Source organism: Cupressus sempervirens, chromosome 10 (assembly GCF_028749045.1).
Source record: "Cupressus sempervirens isolate cs-2001-9-10 chromosome 10, ASM2874904v1, whole genome shotgun sequence".
Taxonomy (NCBI): domain Eukaryota; kingdom Viridiplantae; phylum Streptophyta; class Pinopsida; order Cupressales; family Cupressaceae; genus Cupressus; species Cupressus sempervirens.
Window position 1 is genome coordinate 255,064,886 of NC_143127.1, and position 14,595 is coordinate 255,079,480.

General features: G+C 34.0%; 1 protein-coding gene and 1 pseudogene across 1 annotated transcript; both read left to right on the forward strand.

The window, feature by feature from the left end:
* The first annotated feature begins 10,413 nt into the window (after positions 1 to 10,413).
* Positions 10,414 to 10,907, forward strand: LOC149533592 (uncharacterized). The gene is given in 2 exon segments (XM_089805892.1): positions 10,414 to 10,804; positions 10,807 to 10,907. Coding segments are annotated over 2 exon segments (492 nt in total).
* A 361-nt stretch (positions 10,908 to 11,268) lies between these two features.
* LOC149533593 (transcription factor FER-LIKE IRON DEFICIENCY-INDUCED TRANSCRIPTION FACTOR-like) lies at positions 11,269 to 12,779 on the forward strand (annotated as a pseudogene).
* Positions 12,780 to 14,595: the final 1,816 nt, after the last annotated feature.

The window sequence follows — 14,595 nt, forward strand, 5'->3', positions numbered from 1 at the left end:
AGAAAATCAATTTTTTTCTTTAGTACCCTAGTGTAAAAATAAAGGAAATTTTATAGGATATTGGGAATTAGGAAAGGATTTCTACATACTAAGTACATGGGTGTACACCTTTTCTCAGGATCCATTAAAGAAACTTTATGAAAGAATTTGATTGATTATTATCTTAGAAGAATGGAGGACTAGAAGAGTAGGTGGATTACTTTAGTAGGAAAATTAATTATGCTAAAATTATTGATATAAAAAATTCTTATTTATTTGATGATGTGTTTGAGAATCCCTCAAAAGTTGATTACTACAATTGTGAAAAAAAATGAAGTAATCTTTCTCTAGAGTGGTTCTAGAGAACAAGAGCTAAGACCTATGAGCCTAATTGTGAGCAGGTGTAGGTCTCAGGGATTAGAAGATTATGGATGAGGCCATGGGGATGAAAATTGTGTAGAATAATTATGAAAATCCATCTCAATTATGGGTGATAAATCTTAAATAAAAATATTTGGACTTAGATGAAGATCATCAAATCTTCACTATGAGAACCCCCACCCCACACCAAGGTCAATCTATATCAAAATTTGTTTTGGGATATGGATTGGTAATCATCGAGAACTTAACATGACAAATTATAGATGGTAGAAAATATAAACTTGGGATGATTCACAACATGGATTACCAACAATAGACGATAATGAGAAACTATTCAATTTGAGGTCTCTTTCACTCAAACATAAAGTACTCAAGTTAGATATTATGCATAATGTAAGTAGGTATCTTATAGTGAGGAATGTGTATGAAAAATGTGACTGAGGATAGCTTATCCCAAGAGAACAAAGGATGCTATACTAATTTTTGATAGTGGAAAATTTCTAATTTTAGAGAAGGAAGAAAAGGTAGTACAATATGGTACTTCTGATGAGAAACACCTAGTACAATTTGGGTATGAGATCTTCAAATTGAATTATGGCGTACAGATTTATTATAGAGAAAGGAATGTCTCCCAAAGGATAGAAAATTTGCAAGGATAGTGTATAGAGGTAGATTAATACCAAGGAAAGGAGGAAAAGATTGGGATTTCAAAGATCATCTTAATCAGTTGTGTGCAACAAACATGAAGAAATAATTGATCTCCTTTTACTACAATAAAATATAGAATATAGATGTTGGTAATATATGATAGGGAAGTCAGGATAATATGACCCCTTTCCAAAATCACTTAAGGAATTTTTCTTAGGATTACCACATTTAAATACTAAGTCTACTCTATCCTTTATCTAAAATGTTTTCCATTAGTTGTAGTATAGAAAATTTTGGAAAGAGATAAATTGGAAGGTTTTTCAAGAAAAAAGTGAGACCTTGGATATAATTTGTTATAGAATCAATAATCTCATTGAAGAAATTGTGGAAACTACATTCTTAAGATTCTTTAATCCTAAATTTTCTTTTTCTAGAAAGGACAAATCAATGTAGAGATTGTGGCTGTAATGTCCCTATTTTGGAGGAGTTAATTATTTATAAAGTTATAGATAAAAAAATATATTACAAGGTAACTTTATATTTAATTAAGTGATATATCTTATAAAGTCATTAAATAAAATAATGTTCTAGAGGTTGTTGGAAGGAGCAGAGAAATAATTAAAAAAAGAGGCCGACTTATTGAGGAAAAAGAATAAATAGTCATTGAGGGCTCATTGCCTATCCTCGAGATTTATTATTAATATTTACTGATGTGCATTGTGGAGCCTAGGGTTTCTGCAAGTAGTCACAATTGGCCATTGAGAACGAAAACTCTCAATTGGTACGCAATTTTGAGGGTGTGAAAGATCACCTAAATTATTGCAGCTATGGGAAGGATATTTTAGTCCTTTCACTTGTGCTTAATTGCTGGTTTGGAGTTTCAAGTGGATTTGTACTTTCACCATATCATCTTCAACACTCAGTCTCCAGTATTTGATCAATCCAGGTTCTTCATTTAAGTTTGTAGTTGTAACAAGTTCTCAATTGTATACAGCCAATTAGGGTTTTTCTGTAATGTGCCATGTCATAATGTTTTGGTGCTGAAAATTTCCATATCATCTATAAAAACATTTGGTTTTCATTGAATGAATACATTGGCACTATTATTTCCTTATTTCAGCAATATACTTTAGCAGTGTATTAAATTTAGGGTTTTGTTTAGTGGCCTATTGGAAAGGGTCATTACAGTGGTATTAGAGCAAGTTTCTTGCCATCCTGATAGAGTTTATCTAGCCAATTTACATAGGGAACCAACATAACTAAGAATATGGCTAGAGACATTCTCAAAGCCCATCCAGAAGTGTGCGAGATGATGAGACTTTATAGCATTAGGAGAGGCTTCTACAGTCAATAGAGGCAAGTACACAAGAAATAATGGTTATGATGGAACATTTGATTGGGGAAAATAGGAGAAATAATCATGATACTAATGAGGATGATAGGAGCATAGCAGGATCACAACATAGGACATGATCTGGAACAGCTGACAGACCCACACATCCTACATTCAAGGAAGAAACTCCAGCATGCACACCTGATGCTATGGTAATAGATATTGTAGATGAACTTCAACAAGAAAGGAATGAGTAGGATTCATTACCAACATATGTACAGGATGGGTGGACATTTGACAGTACCTGAAATACAGAGCTGCCAGGCAGATAAACACAGTGAGTTGCAATAGGTCACCAACAAGTTGGTATTACCCACATTTGATGGCAATGGAAAAATGACTTCTCATGCTTGGATTCATAAGGTGGATACTTTCCTATCTTTGAAGACTATGAAAGAATTTGAAGTGCTCAAATATGCCACTTTACACTTAGATGGGGTAGCACATGATTGGTGGACACATGGCATGATCACATTGCAACACAATCAGATAACCACTTATCAAGAATTTGTGGATAGATTGATAGAAAGGTTTGATAAAAAAAATCTTGAAGTTTATTTCTGGAAGTTAGCCCAATTGAGATAGTCAAGAAGCTTAGAACAATTTATCAATGATTTCCAAAATCTTGCAGTGATGGTGCTTGACATTTTAGAACAGAGGCTAGTCATTTTATTCACAGAGGGATTAATTGAGCCACTCAAGGGGTGGGTAAAGGCTTTTGATCCTCCTACATTATAGGAAGCCATGAAGAAAGCCCACAGTATGGAACTTGCTACTACAGCAAACTGGTTTAGTTCAAAGGGTTCTTCATCATTTAGAGATAACAAAGGGGAATTCAACAAGGGTAAAGAGAAGGTTAGTGACTCAAAAGGCAAGTCAGCTATACCCTTGGATAAGGAAACACTTAATGACCTATGTAGGAAGAAGCTATGCTTCTTTTACAAAGTTCCCTATGAGTTTAGTCATGATTTTCCTATGAGGCCTAAGGGGAAGGCTAACCAGGTGATGTGGGCTTATTATGAGGGTTTAGATTTAGACAAATTAGAGCACCATGATGAGTATCCTAATGGGGTAGAGGGTGAATAGGAGATAGATAGTGCTAAGAAAAAAGAGGCTTCAGAGCTACATTTACAAGAGGAACGTTTGTCTAGTATTCAAAGAGAGGGATCTTTCAGACTCCAGGGAGTCTTGGTAGGGCAGAAGGTTATTACTCTATTGGATATAGGTGCCACACATAATTTCATTGATGCACAATTTGTGGAGAGGCATGGAATCATTAATGAGGAGTTCGAAGGATTGAGAGTCAAGGTAGTTGACGGATATACTCTTTGTTGTGATAGGATGGTGCAAGATCTACCTTTGCACCTGAACAATTATGAGTTCAAGGTAGACTATCATGTGGTCAACATGGGTGACATGGACATAATACTTGGGACGCAATGGATACATTCTTTGAAGGAGGTTACTTTAAGACTAGAGGATATGGAGATAGAGTTCGAGGTGGATGGTAGGACTCATGTTGTGAAGGCTATTTGTAATGGTGATGTCAGTACTATCTCACTTAGACGGATGGAGAGATTAGCCAGGCATAATAATATAGAGTGGGTGATAATATGTGCCTTGATGCCTACCCAAGAAGAGCAGCATAAGACTAAATATCATCTAGATATTCAAAAATTGAGAATCAAGTATGAGAAGGTTTTTAGTGAGATTCCACCAGGCAAGCCACTAGATAAAGGCATTGAGCACATTATCGAGTTGGAGGAAGGCACTAAGCCTCTCATGATCACACCATACCAGCACCCAAAATGACTCAAAGATGAGATTGAGAGGACCATCAAGGAGTTGCTGGCAATGTGACACATCAGACCAAGTAAGTCACCTTTTGCATCTTTTGTTGTTTTGGTAAAAAAGAAGGATGGTACTCTACAAATGTGTATTGATTACAGGGTGTTGAATAAGAGAACTATAAAGAATAGGTATCCCATCCCATGCATTGATGAGTTGATAGACAAATTGCATGGGGCTTGTTATTTCAAAAAAATTGATTTGAGATCAGGCTATCACTAGATTAGAGTTCGAGAGCAGGATATTGAGAAAACTGCTTTCAGGTGTCATTGTGGGCACTTTGAGTTTGTAGTCATGCCATTTGGTTTGACTAATACACCTGCCACTTTTCAATCCACTATGAACAAGGTCTTCTACCATCAGTTGAGGAAATTTGTGCTGGTGTTCTTTGATGATATTTTGATCTATGGTAGGACATGGTAGGAACATTCAGAGCACTTGGTGACAATATTGAGCATTTTACAGAGGGAGTCTTTGTATGCCAAGGAGTCCAAATGTGATTTGGGGATGACAAAATTGTTGTATCTTGGACACATCATTAGTGCAAAAGGAGTGCAAATGGATCCTGAAAAGATCCGTGCTATTATTGATTGGCCACCACTAGAGAACCTTACACAGTTAAGAGGGTTCCTTGGTCTATGTGCATTCTATAATAGTTTTGTTAGTGGCTACTCATGACATGCAATGCCCTTGATAGATTTTTTGAAGAAAGGGGCATTTGTGTGGACTCGGGAGGTACAGGAGTGTTTTATGTGGTTCAAGGAAATAATGACTACATACCCAGTATTAGCATTGCTTGATTTCACGAAGCCATTTGAGCTTCAATGTGATGCTTTTGGAGAGGGACTTGGTGCTATACTCATGTAGGAAAAGCATCCTATAGCTTATGAGAGTAGGAAACTCAGAGGACTTGAGAGATCATTCAACATATATGATAAGGAGATGTTGGCCATCATGCATGCCTTGGCCAAATTTAGACAGTATCTTGTGGGCAACAAATTTTGTATTAAAATTGATCATAATAGTTTGAGGCACTTTTTGGAACAGCGAGACTTGAATGATCATCAGCAGAAGTGGGTGAGTAAGTTATAGGCATATGATTTTGATATCACATATGTTAAGGGGACATAGAATATTGTTGTAGATGCTTTATCCCATAGGCCACACCTCACTTCTATGATTTAGATATCAGAGGATTGGTGACACTTGATTGTAGCAAAATATGCCAAAGACACGTGGGTCTCTGCTATAGTGGAGAGAATAACAATCGACACCAGATACACTCTCATAGATAATTTGATCATTTACAAGAATAGGATTTACTTAGTCCTAGGATGGAAAGTGAAGCAGTTGATTTTGAGAGCATTCTATAATTCACCTACAACAGGCCATCCTGGGTATTTCAAGACTTATAGGTTAGTACATGAATGGTTCACTTGGAAGGGACTTAAGGCTGATGTTTTGCAGTATGTGCATGAGTGTCATGTTTGCCAGCAGAACAAACAAGAGCACACTTATCCAGTAGGGCTCCTACAACCACTTCCTATTCTTGACAGGAAGTGGGAGTGCATCTCTATGGATTTTATTATGGGCTTTCCCAAGGCCCAAGGGTGCGATTGTATCTATGTGGTGGTGGATAGGCTAACAAAATATGCTCACTTCTTCCCTATTACTACTACATACTTAGTAGCTTAGGTGGTAGAGGTCTTCTTTAGGGAGGTTTTTAGATGACATGATTTGCCTCAGAGCATTGTGAGTGATAGGGACAACTGCTTTATGAGTCACTTTTGGCAGGAGGTATTTTGGTTGTGTGGTACTGAGCTTACACCTAGCACTAGTTATCACCCACAGATTGATGGTCAAACAAAGATTGTAAACAAATGGGTGGAAGAGTATTTGAGGAATTATGTGGTAGATTAACATCGAGCTTGGGTCTAATGGATATATCTCTATGAGTATTGTTATAATACTACATACTGTATGACTATACAAATGACACCCTTCATGGCATTTTACAGTTATGAGGCACCTAGTTTCTTAGATTTGTTGTTGGGAGACAGTCGAGTACCTCATGCAGGTGAACTATTATAGGAAAGTAGGGATATAGTTGCTACTCTTAGAGACAACATTGCTAGAGCTCAGAACTAGCACAAGCAATATGCAAACAAGAAGAGGACTGAGCATAGCTTTGAGGTAAATGATATGGTTTACCTCATGTTGTAGCCATATAAGCAGTCTACTCTCAAGAAGAGTGGTGTAGAGAAACTTAAGCCACACTATTATGGACCATTCAGGATCATCAAGCGAGTTGGAGAATTGATCTTAGTGTTAGAATCCATTCTGGATAGTAGAGAGAAGAAACTTCGTAGGAGAGTAATCAAAGAGTATCTGGTTAAGTGGAAAGATTTACCTATTGAAGATGCTACTTGGGAGGGAGAAGTGATTTTGCAGCATCCAACATTAAGATTGCTTGAGGCCAAGCAATTTTAGGGGGGGCAGACCTGTAATGTCCTCGTTTTGGAGGAGTTAATTATTTATAAAGTTATCGATAAAAAAAATAGTACAAGGTAACTTTATATTTAATTAAGTGATATATCTTATAAAGTCATTAAATAAAATAATTTTCTAGAGGTTGCTGGAAGGAGTAGAGAAATAATTAAAAAAAGAAGCCGACCTATCAAGGAAAAAAGAATAAATAGGCATTGAGGACTCATTGCCTATCATCGAGATTTATTATTGATATTTGCTGATGTGCATTGTAGAGCCTAGGGTTTCTGCAAGTAGTCACAAATGGCCATTGAGAACGAAAACTCTCAATTGGTATGCAATTTTGAGGGTATGAAAGATCACCTGAATTATTGCAGCTGTGGGAAGGATATTTCAATCCTTTCACTTGTGCTTAATTGTTGGTTTGGAGTTTCAAGTGGAGTTGCACTTTCACCATATCATCTTTAGTAGTCAATCTCTAGTATCTGATCAATCTAGCTTCTTCATTTCAGTTTGTAGTTGTAACAAGTTCTCAATTGTATATAGCTAGTTAGGGTTTGTCTATAATGTGCCATGTCATAATGTTTTGGTGCTGAAAATTGCCATATCATTTGTCAAAACATTTGGTTTTCATTGAATGAATACATTGGCACTATTATTTCCTTATTTCAGCAATATACTTTAGCAGTGTATTAAATTTAGGGTTTTGTTTAGTGGCCTATTGGAAAGGGTCATTACAGTGTCCTAGTATTAAAATTAGGCCCATTAAGGGGAAGAGGTGGGTTGATCTAGAGTTGGAGAAATATGAAGAGATAAAATGGAAACTTCAAGTGAAAGAGAGGACCAAAATCACTTTTTATGGAGATTTGAAAGGTAATTGAGGACCTAGTGGGATAGGGTGTGTAGCCAGTGATTGTAGGGGGAATATCTTGAGATTGAGAGATAAATGCATTTAATGTGAAATGAGTAATGTGGAAGGTGGCTCTCTAGTGGCTATATAGGAAATAATAGATCTGAAATGATATCATCTTGGAATTTGCAAAACTACATAAATATTATACAAAAATGATAATTTTTTTATGAGTTGCTTACACACATAAAATGAATGGAAAATTGGGTAGTAAACACATTGCCAAAATGGGAATTGAGATTTGCAATTGATGAAGGTAAGTGGAAATATTTTGAATATATTCAAATGGTTGATAGTAATGATGATGCAATAGCCAAATGATGAGGTGCTAAGGTGAAGGAAGAATGTAGTTTGTGATGATCAATGTTGTGAATGGTGCAATGGAATGAATGTGTGTAAAGAGCTTTACAATTGAAATGTTTAAAAAGTGGAGGTAATTGTGTTTTCATTGGTGTTTGGATTAAGAATTAGTAAAATATATGAATGCTGAATTCTCTCTAGTTAAGTGAAGTGAAGAGTAGAAGGCTCAAGAAATTTTTGAAATACATAGCAAAAAAGGTATTTAATTTCATGCTAAAGGTGTTGGGTGAGGATTTCATCCATACCAAACATTTATATCACATTAACATCGATATTATGAGTATGGTTCTTACATGGCTTTTAGAATTGGCCAAGGATAAGATTATCATCAAATGGGTGATGAGAAAATTGGTAGAGGACATCCTATTAGAGATAGAGTATATCTTTGAATGGGTAAAGCTAGATGGGGTATTTGATTTGTCAAAGGGAATATATAAACCAAAGGAAGTGACATGATTTAGTATTGTGCTCTTCATTCACTAAAAACACAAAATGAATATGGGTGGTACATGACAAATTTAAAGGGGTGTTGTAGCAGAGGAAGAATGTTTTCTAGACATGGACTCAATATGGAATCTCAAAGGTAGGAATCAAGAATACATTGAGTACAGCGGACTATTCAAGCAAGAAGAAGGCGAAATGAAGAAACTCTAAAGTAGGGAAACCAAGTCTAATAATGAAGAACATTCTATATATGTGTGTATACACACACACAAACACACACAAACACACACACACACACACACACACACACACACACACACACACACACACACACACACACACACACACACACACATCTGTGTGTGTATACATACATACATACATACATGCACACACACATGCACACACACACGCGCGCGCACACACACACAATGTTAAAATTAAAGATTTAAATAATATTATTATTTCTTTATCTCTTTACTATTCCTATTTAGGACTGTGTTAGAAGGACTTGTTGACTCTACGCTAATAACTACTAAAAACACACACACACATAATGTTAAAATTAAAGATTTAAATAATATTATTATATCTTTATCTCTTTACTATTCCTATTTAAGGTTGCATTGGAAGGACTTGTTGACTCTACGTTAACAACTACTAAAAGAAACTTCATTTTCATGTCCCAAAGAAATGAAATTAGGACAATAAGATAATAATTTTAACTGGGACTATAAATCAAGGATAACTTTAGTGGCTAATATTCATCAATTGGCTAATCTCACTCATACACCAAATTTGGCTATTTCTTTTGCACTTTTGGGGTGGCATGTTGGTTGCACTTTATGAAAATTAGGTCCCATGCTTAGGTTGTTCACTAATAGTTATACATAAGTATTTTTATTTTAGTGATCACAGATTACAGGTTAAGTAGTAGATTTGACATGTGTCTCTATTGTGGAGACTTTCCATGAAACTTTTTATCCTTTCTCACTATGACCCCAAATAGATTTGATTGCAGACACGTGTATTTATTTTGGGGACTTTCTTTAAAACTTGGTATGCTTTTAAAAGTTTGGCCCAAAATAGTATTTAGTCCATTGATTTAAGATCATCCAATGATTATAAATAATAGGAGTGTTGCCCCCAAATCACTATTCAATAATTTGACAAGAAACTCTAATGATAAAAGTGGGCTAAATTTAACCTTCAAGTTTAATAATTAATTAAGTACTATCATATGATAACAATTACCACATAGTGGCTAGTATTTGTTGATTATATTATTATATTTAATATAAAAAATTTAATTATAAAAATATAGTGTAAAAATAGAATTGATTATACAATTATAATACATAAGCAATAGCAATGTCAAAATATAATATAAATATATAAAATAACATTTACTTAATGTCTAAATAGTTAAAAGTAAAAAATAATAATTAACTTTGTATTAATATTATAAATTTAGAAATAATTTTATAATAATATATCAAAATAATATTTATAAAAAATATATTTATATTTATGTAATAATGGAAAATAATATAAAAATAATGTTTATAACAAATATATTTATGTAATAGTGGAAAATAACATAATTTCGATATTTTTCATAACATTATAGAAATTTGAATGAAGTAGTGGATCCCAACAAATTAACTTAAAAATAACTAGTTAAACCAAACTGATTGATAAGATTCATGATTTTTTATTTATTTTAAGCTTTGTTATCCCTCGTAAAAATAAAGTAAAAGAATACATGTTGAAGCTACCTAAGTTTAATAATAAATATTGATTTGTTGTATGGGAAACAAATGCATTCAATTTTTTATGTCCACATCTCAGTATAAAAAGCGCGCAAGCCCGTCAGCAAAGAGTCAAAGAATATCTTCTTGGTGAGTTGGATTCACATCTCAAAAGAAACCCTACCTCTCACTCCATTTTCAGAATCACATCAATGAAGACCTACGGATTAGGAGAAAAGAATACCAATTCATTTCTGGATTTCAATGAAATGGTGGAATCGATGGAAGAAGATGATAGACTTCTCTTCACAGATCTCGACTGTGTAGCAGAAAACGCTTGGACCTGCTTTCCCACCGACAACTTGTGGACTTTCCACGAGTTTCCTGCAAAGCCAAATCTTGAGGACTCCGCCATTAATAGTACCTCCGAGCTTGTTCAATGGCAGCAGTCCTGTAATGTCTTCTATTCGAGTCCCCAGGGAGGCAAAAGCAGTGGAGATATGGTCAAATCTGGATATTCTTCAGAGGATTCAGGGCTTTTGAATGAGGAAGATAAAGGATCCGTTAAATCGAGTCAGTCTGCTCCTTCTGCGTAGTGCAGGACTTGATCTACGAGAGAAGACGGCGCGGCCGCCTAAATGAGAGGCTTTATGCTCTTCGCTCTCTTGCTCCTAAAATCACCAAGTTATTTCATTACAGGCATTAGATTTTCGCACTCCAGTAAACTTTTGGAATTTTAAAAAGGTTTTGAAAGATTACGTCTAGTTTTATAGGATGAGATTTTAATCGTCGCGTTCATTTTTGTCTCGTGATAGGAGAATCTTTGCTAAACTTAGTTAAGTTATACAAATAAACCTCAGAGTGAAGTTTTGAATCTTTATAAATGATTCAGTTAAAAATATATCTTCTCAGCTGAGAGGCTGTAACTGTAAATCTTTGATTTAAATATTATTTACGAGACAAACTAATATATAAATTATAACTGTTAAGGACCCTTACACACATTATTCCAAAACAGGTAATAAGAACTCCTCCTATAAACCTGTCTCATAAATACAGCCAGAAGAATGATCACAGAGAATGAAGTCAAATGTAAAAGATTTAAATAAACTTTTATCGTATGCAAATTTATTCAAATGTAAATGATTTTAAATTTTAAAAATTAGGATACAATTTTTTCGCTTCACAGTTTTTTTGATGCATTTCATTTTCATAAAAATACTGGAAATATCAAATCGAGAGATCTAATTTGAAGTTTGTGATTCTTGTGCTTAGATGTAGGGGATGCAATCAGCTATGTGCAGAACTTGCAGAAACAAGTGAAGGACATCCAGGCAGAGATCTCACAGCTTTAATCTGATCTCATGGACAAAGATTCTCCGTTTGTTGACGGATATAAAGTGGTAACTGATATAGATCTTGAATCTGCCTCTTTTGAAACGAGTAGCACTAGTAGCCCCCTAAACAAACCAGGGCGAAAAATAATTCACGTAACCGGACATTTCCTTTTTCCCCCTTTTCTCTTTCTCATTTTTCATATTTGTGTTCCTCATGAACAAAATGATCCATTTCCAGTGCATTACCTGAAGAGTTCCGTCTATAATATGTATGATTTCAGCTGGATGTTGCCAAGGTGGAAGAAAACATATTTCATATACGGATGTACTGCAAGAAAGGGCCAGGCGTGCTTATTGACCTGATGAAAGCTCTCGAATTCCTCACATGGATTTTCAGAATGCCAATCTCACGTCATTTGACGGCCAGATTATCAAAACATCCATTATTAAGGTACTGAAATTCCTGAGATCTCTAGTATGTTGTTTAGTTTGACGGGCTATTTGTGAGTTTCTCACAGCTTGGATTGTTTTATATTCTGTAGATGAAGAAATTTGAGGCAGAAATTGATAGCGAGCCAGTGAAACGAATTATTTCGGAAGCTGTGGCAAAGTACGGTTATTGAAGTAGCATTAAACACACGATGTTCAAGAGTTTTAAGGATTCTCTTTGATATATCAATCAAAAGGGAAAAACAATGTGTATTTAGGAATTTAATACTTGAATATGTTTTAATGGTTAGAATGGATGTTGCTGATTTAATATTTATATTTGTTAATTTTATATCTATATTTATTGATTTAATATTTTAAGTCAACATACTTATATGTGGGAGCTTTGCTTTCGTCTTTTTGCAGATTTTTGCTGTTCTCACCTTTAATTTTTGTAAAATTTGCCTAACAAATTTGTATGCCAAAAATGTTTCTATTCTAACCCTTTTATTTGTTTCCTTTAATTTTCCTTCCTCCTCCATTGGGTCTCGTTGCTTTTTCCTTTTTGGTAGTTGTTTGAGATCTTCATTTGGTGATGATGCTAATGGCTATTGATTGAAGGTTTCCACACATTATTTTGTGCATTTGTTACAGTATCTATATCTGGTAAGTCTTCCTTCAAATTGAAGAGTATTTTTGTTGAGGTATTCTATATCCAAGGATTGTAATTGTTATATAATTTTATTCTCTAAAGATTTCATTGTGTTCAGCACGGCCTTCCCCTTTCTGAAATGGCACGTTTGCTAAAATGAGCAGATCTTATCCTTGATAGGATTGAAAAACCTTCATAGATTTCCTATGCTCCAAATTTATCACAACTATTTCCTCCATGGGTTGATTGATGCTTATAAAAATCCACAAAAAAATGTATTTTCCTATCGATAGTCATCATTTTTCAAATCAATATTCATCTAACTTATGATAGAATTTTACACCTATTTATCGTACTTGTTTGAAATATCTGGAAGTGCTAATTTTATAGAGTCATTTTGTGAGAGATTTCAAGAAACAGTTTGCTACTACTCTTAGAGGCATTTTGTCAAATATTTATTTCTTCTTCTAATCCAATTCAACTAAAAATTAAGTTAAATTACACATTACGAAGATTAAATGTGGTTATATTTCACCTATCCAACTATTCATTTCTTCTTTCCTTTTATCTAATGATCTTAACACTCATTTTAAAAAAAATATATAGATACATACTTCAACCACACAGGAAAAGATAATTCATAAGAGACAAAAAAATCTAACATATTACAATCGACATAAGGATGAAATTTCTACTACATGATAGATCCAAAGATTAAATCAAAAGTCATTTATTGACAATCAAACATCCAGTTCCAACAATACTGACTGCAACACCACAAAATTATAAATGAGGTTTTACACAAAGTCCACCAATTAGAGAAGATAACACTAATGACTCTGCAATTGGATGCCTCAATGTTAATGATATAAAAAGGTAAAAACATAATGGACAAGTACTAATCTCAAAAAACACAAATAGTTTGCAAACATTCATCAATTCACAAGAACAAATAATACAAACTTTTATGCCAACTACTATTTTCACAACATAATTCTTATAATCAATAAAAAGGTTTAGAGAACACATTAATGCATTATCAAAAGTAAAAATATGCATCATTTACATAATGAAAGCTACACAAGTATGTCCATATGCAAAAATACTATTGAGACCATATGTTCTAGGTGTTTTTCAAAAAATGGGGCTCATCGATTCTCTATGGAAAATAACTTAGATCTAGGAAAATAACCAAATGTCCTAAACTTTTTTACCAAGGTCAAAGAAATGCTTATTGCAAGAGTAACCCCTATTTTGCAAGTCACTTCTGCAAAAGAAGGACAATACAAATATAATGGCCATACCATTAGTTTTTTGCAAGATATTTTTAGCATTGCTCACCTTTTGCCTAAAATATTACCAAACATTGAGCTCCTTATTATAAAAAGGAAAAAATTACAAGGGAAAATTTATGATTTCTATGTCAATAAATATTCTATTCTAGATGTTTTAAACTAAAAGAGGCAATAAGACTCATACTGCAAGGATGTTGTTATTACTGTTGACACACTAAACCAATTTTTTGATAAAATGACTGATATATCAAACTTGCCCCAAAACTTAACAATAACTTGTCATGATACACCACCATATAAAAAAATTGATACTACACCCTATGATGACATTGAGTGTCATAATACATAATCATTTATTATAGATTTTCCTAATAAAATGTGAGCTACAAATAATTAAGGCAATGTTAGGCATCAAAAATAATGACCCACATATCGATCCTTGGCTAGAAATATATGACTCACCAATGAATGAATATAACACTAAGGGCCTACTAAGCATAGTATTTCCAACCCTATTCCCAAGTGGAAGTTCACTACCATTACAACCAAGAAGAAAACAAGTTTACATGCATGAATATGCATTACATTTATTGAGAAATCATGATAAAAGATTTGAAAAACATGTATGATTCCAATATTTTATTTACAATTTAATAATGAGACACCATATCCAAAAACAAC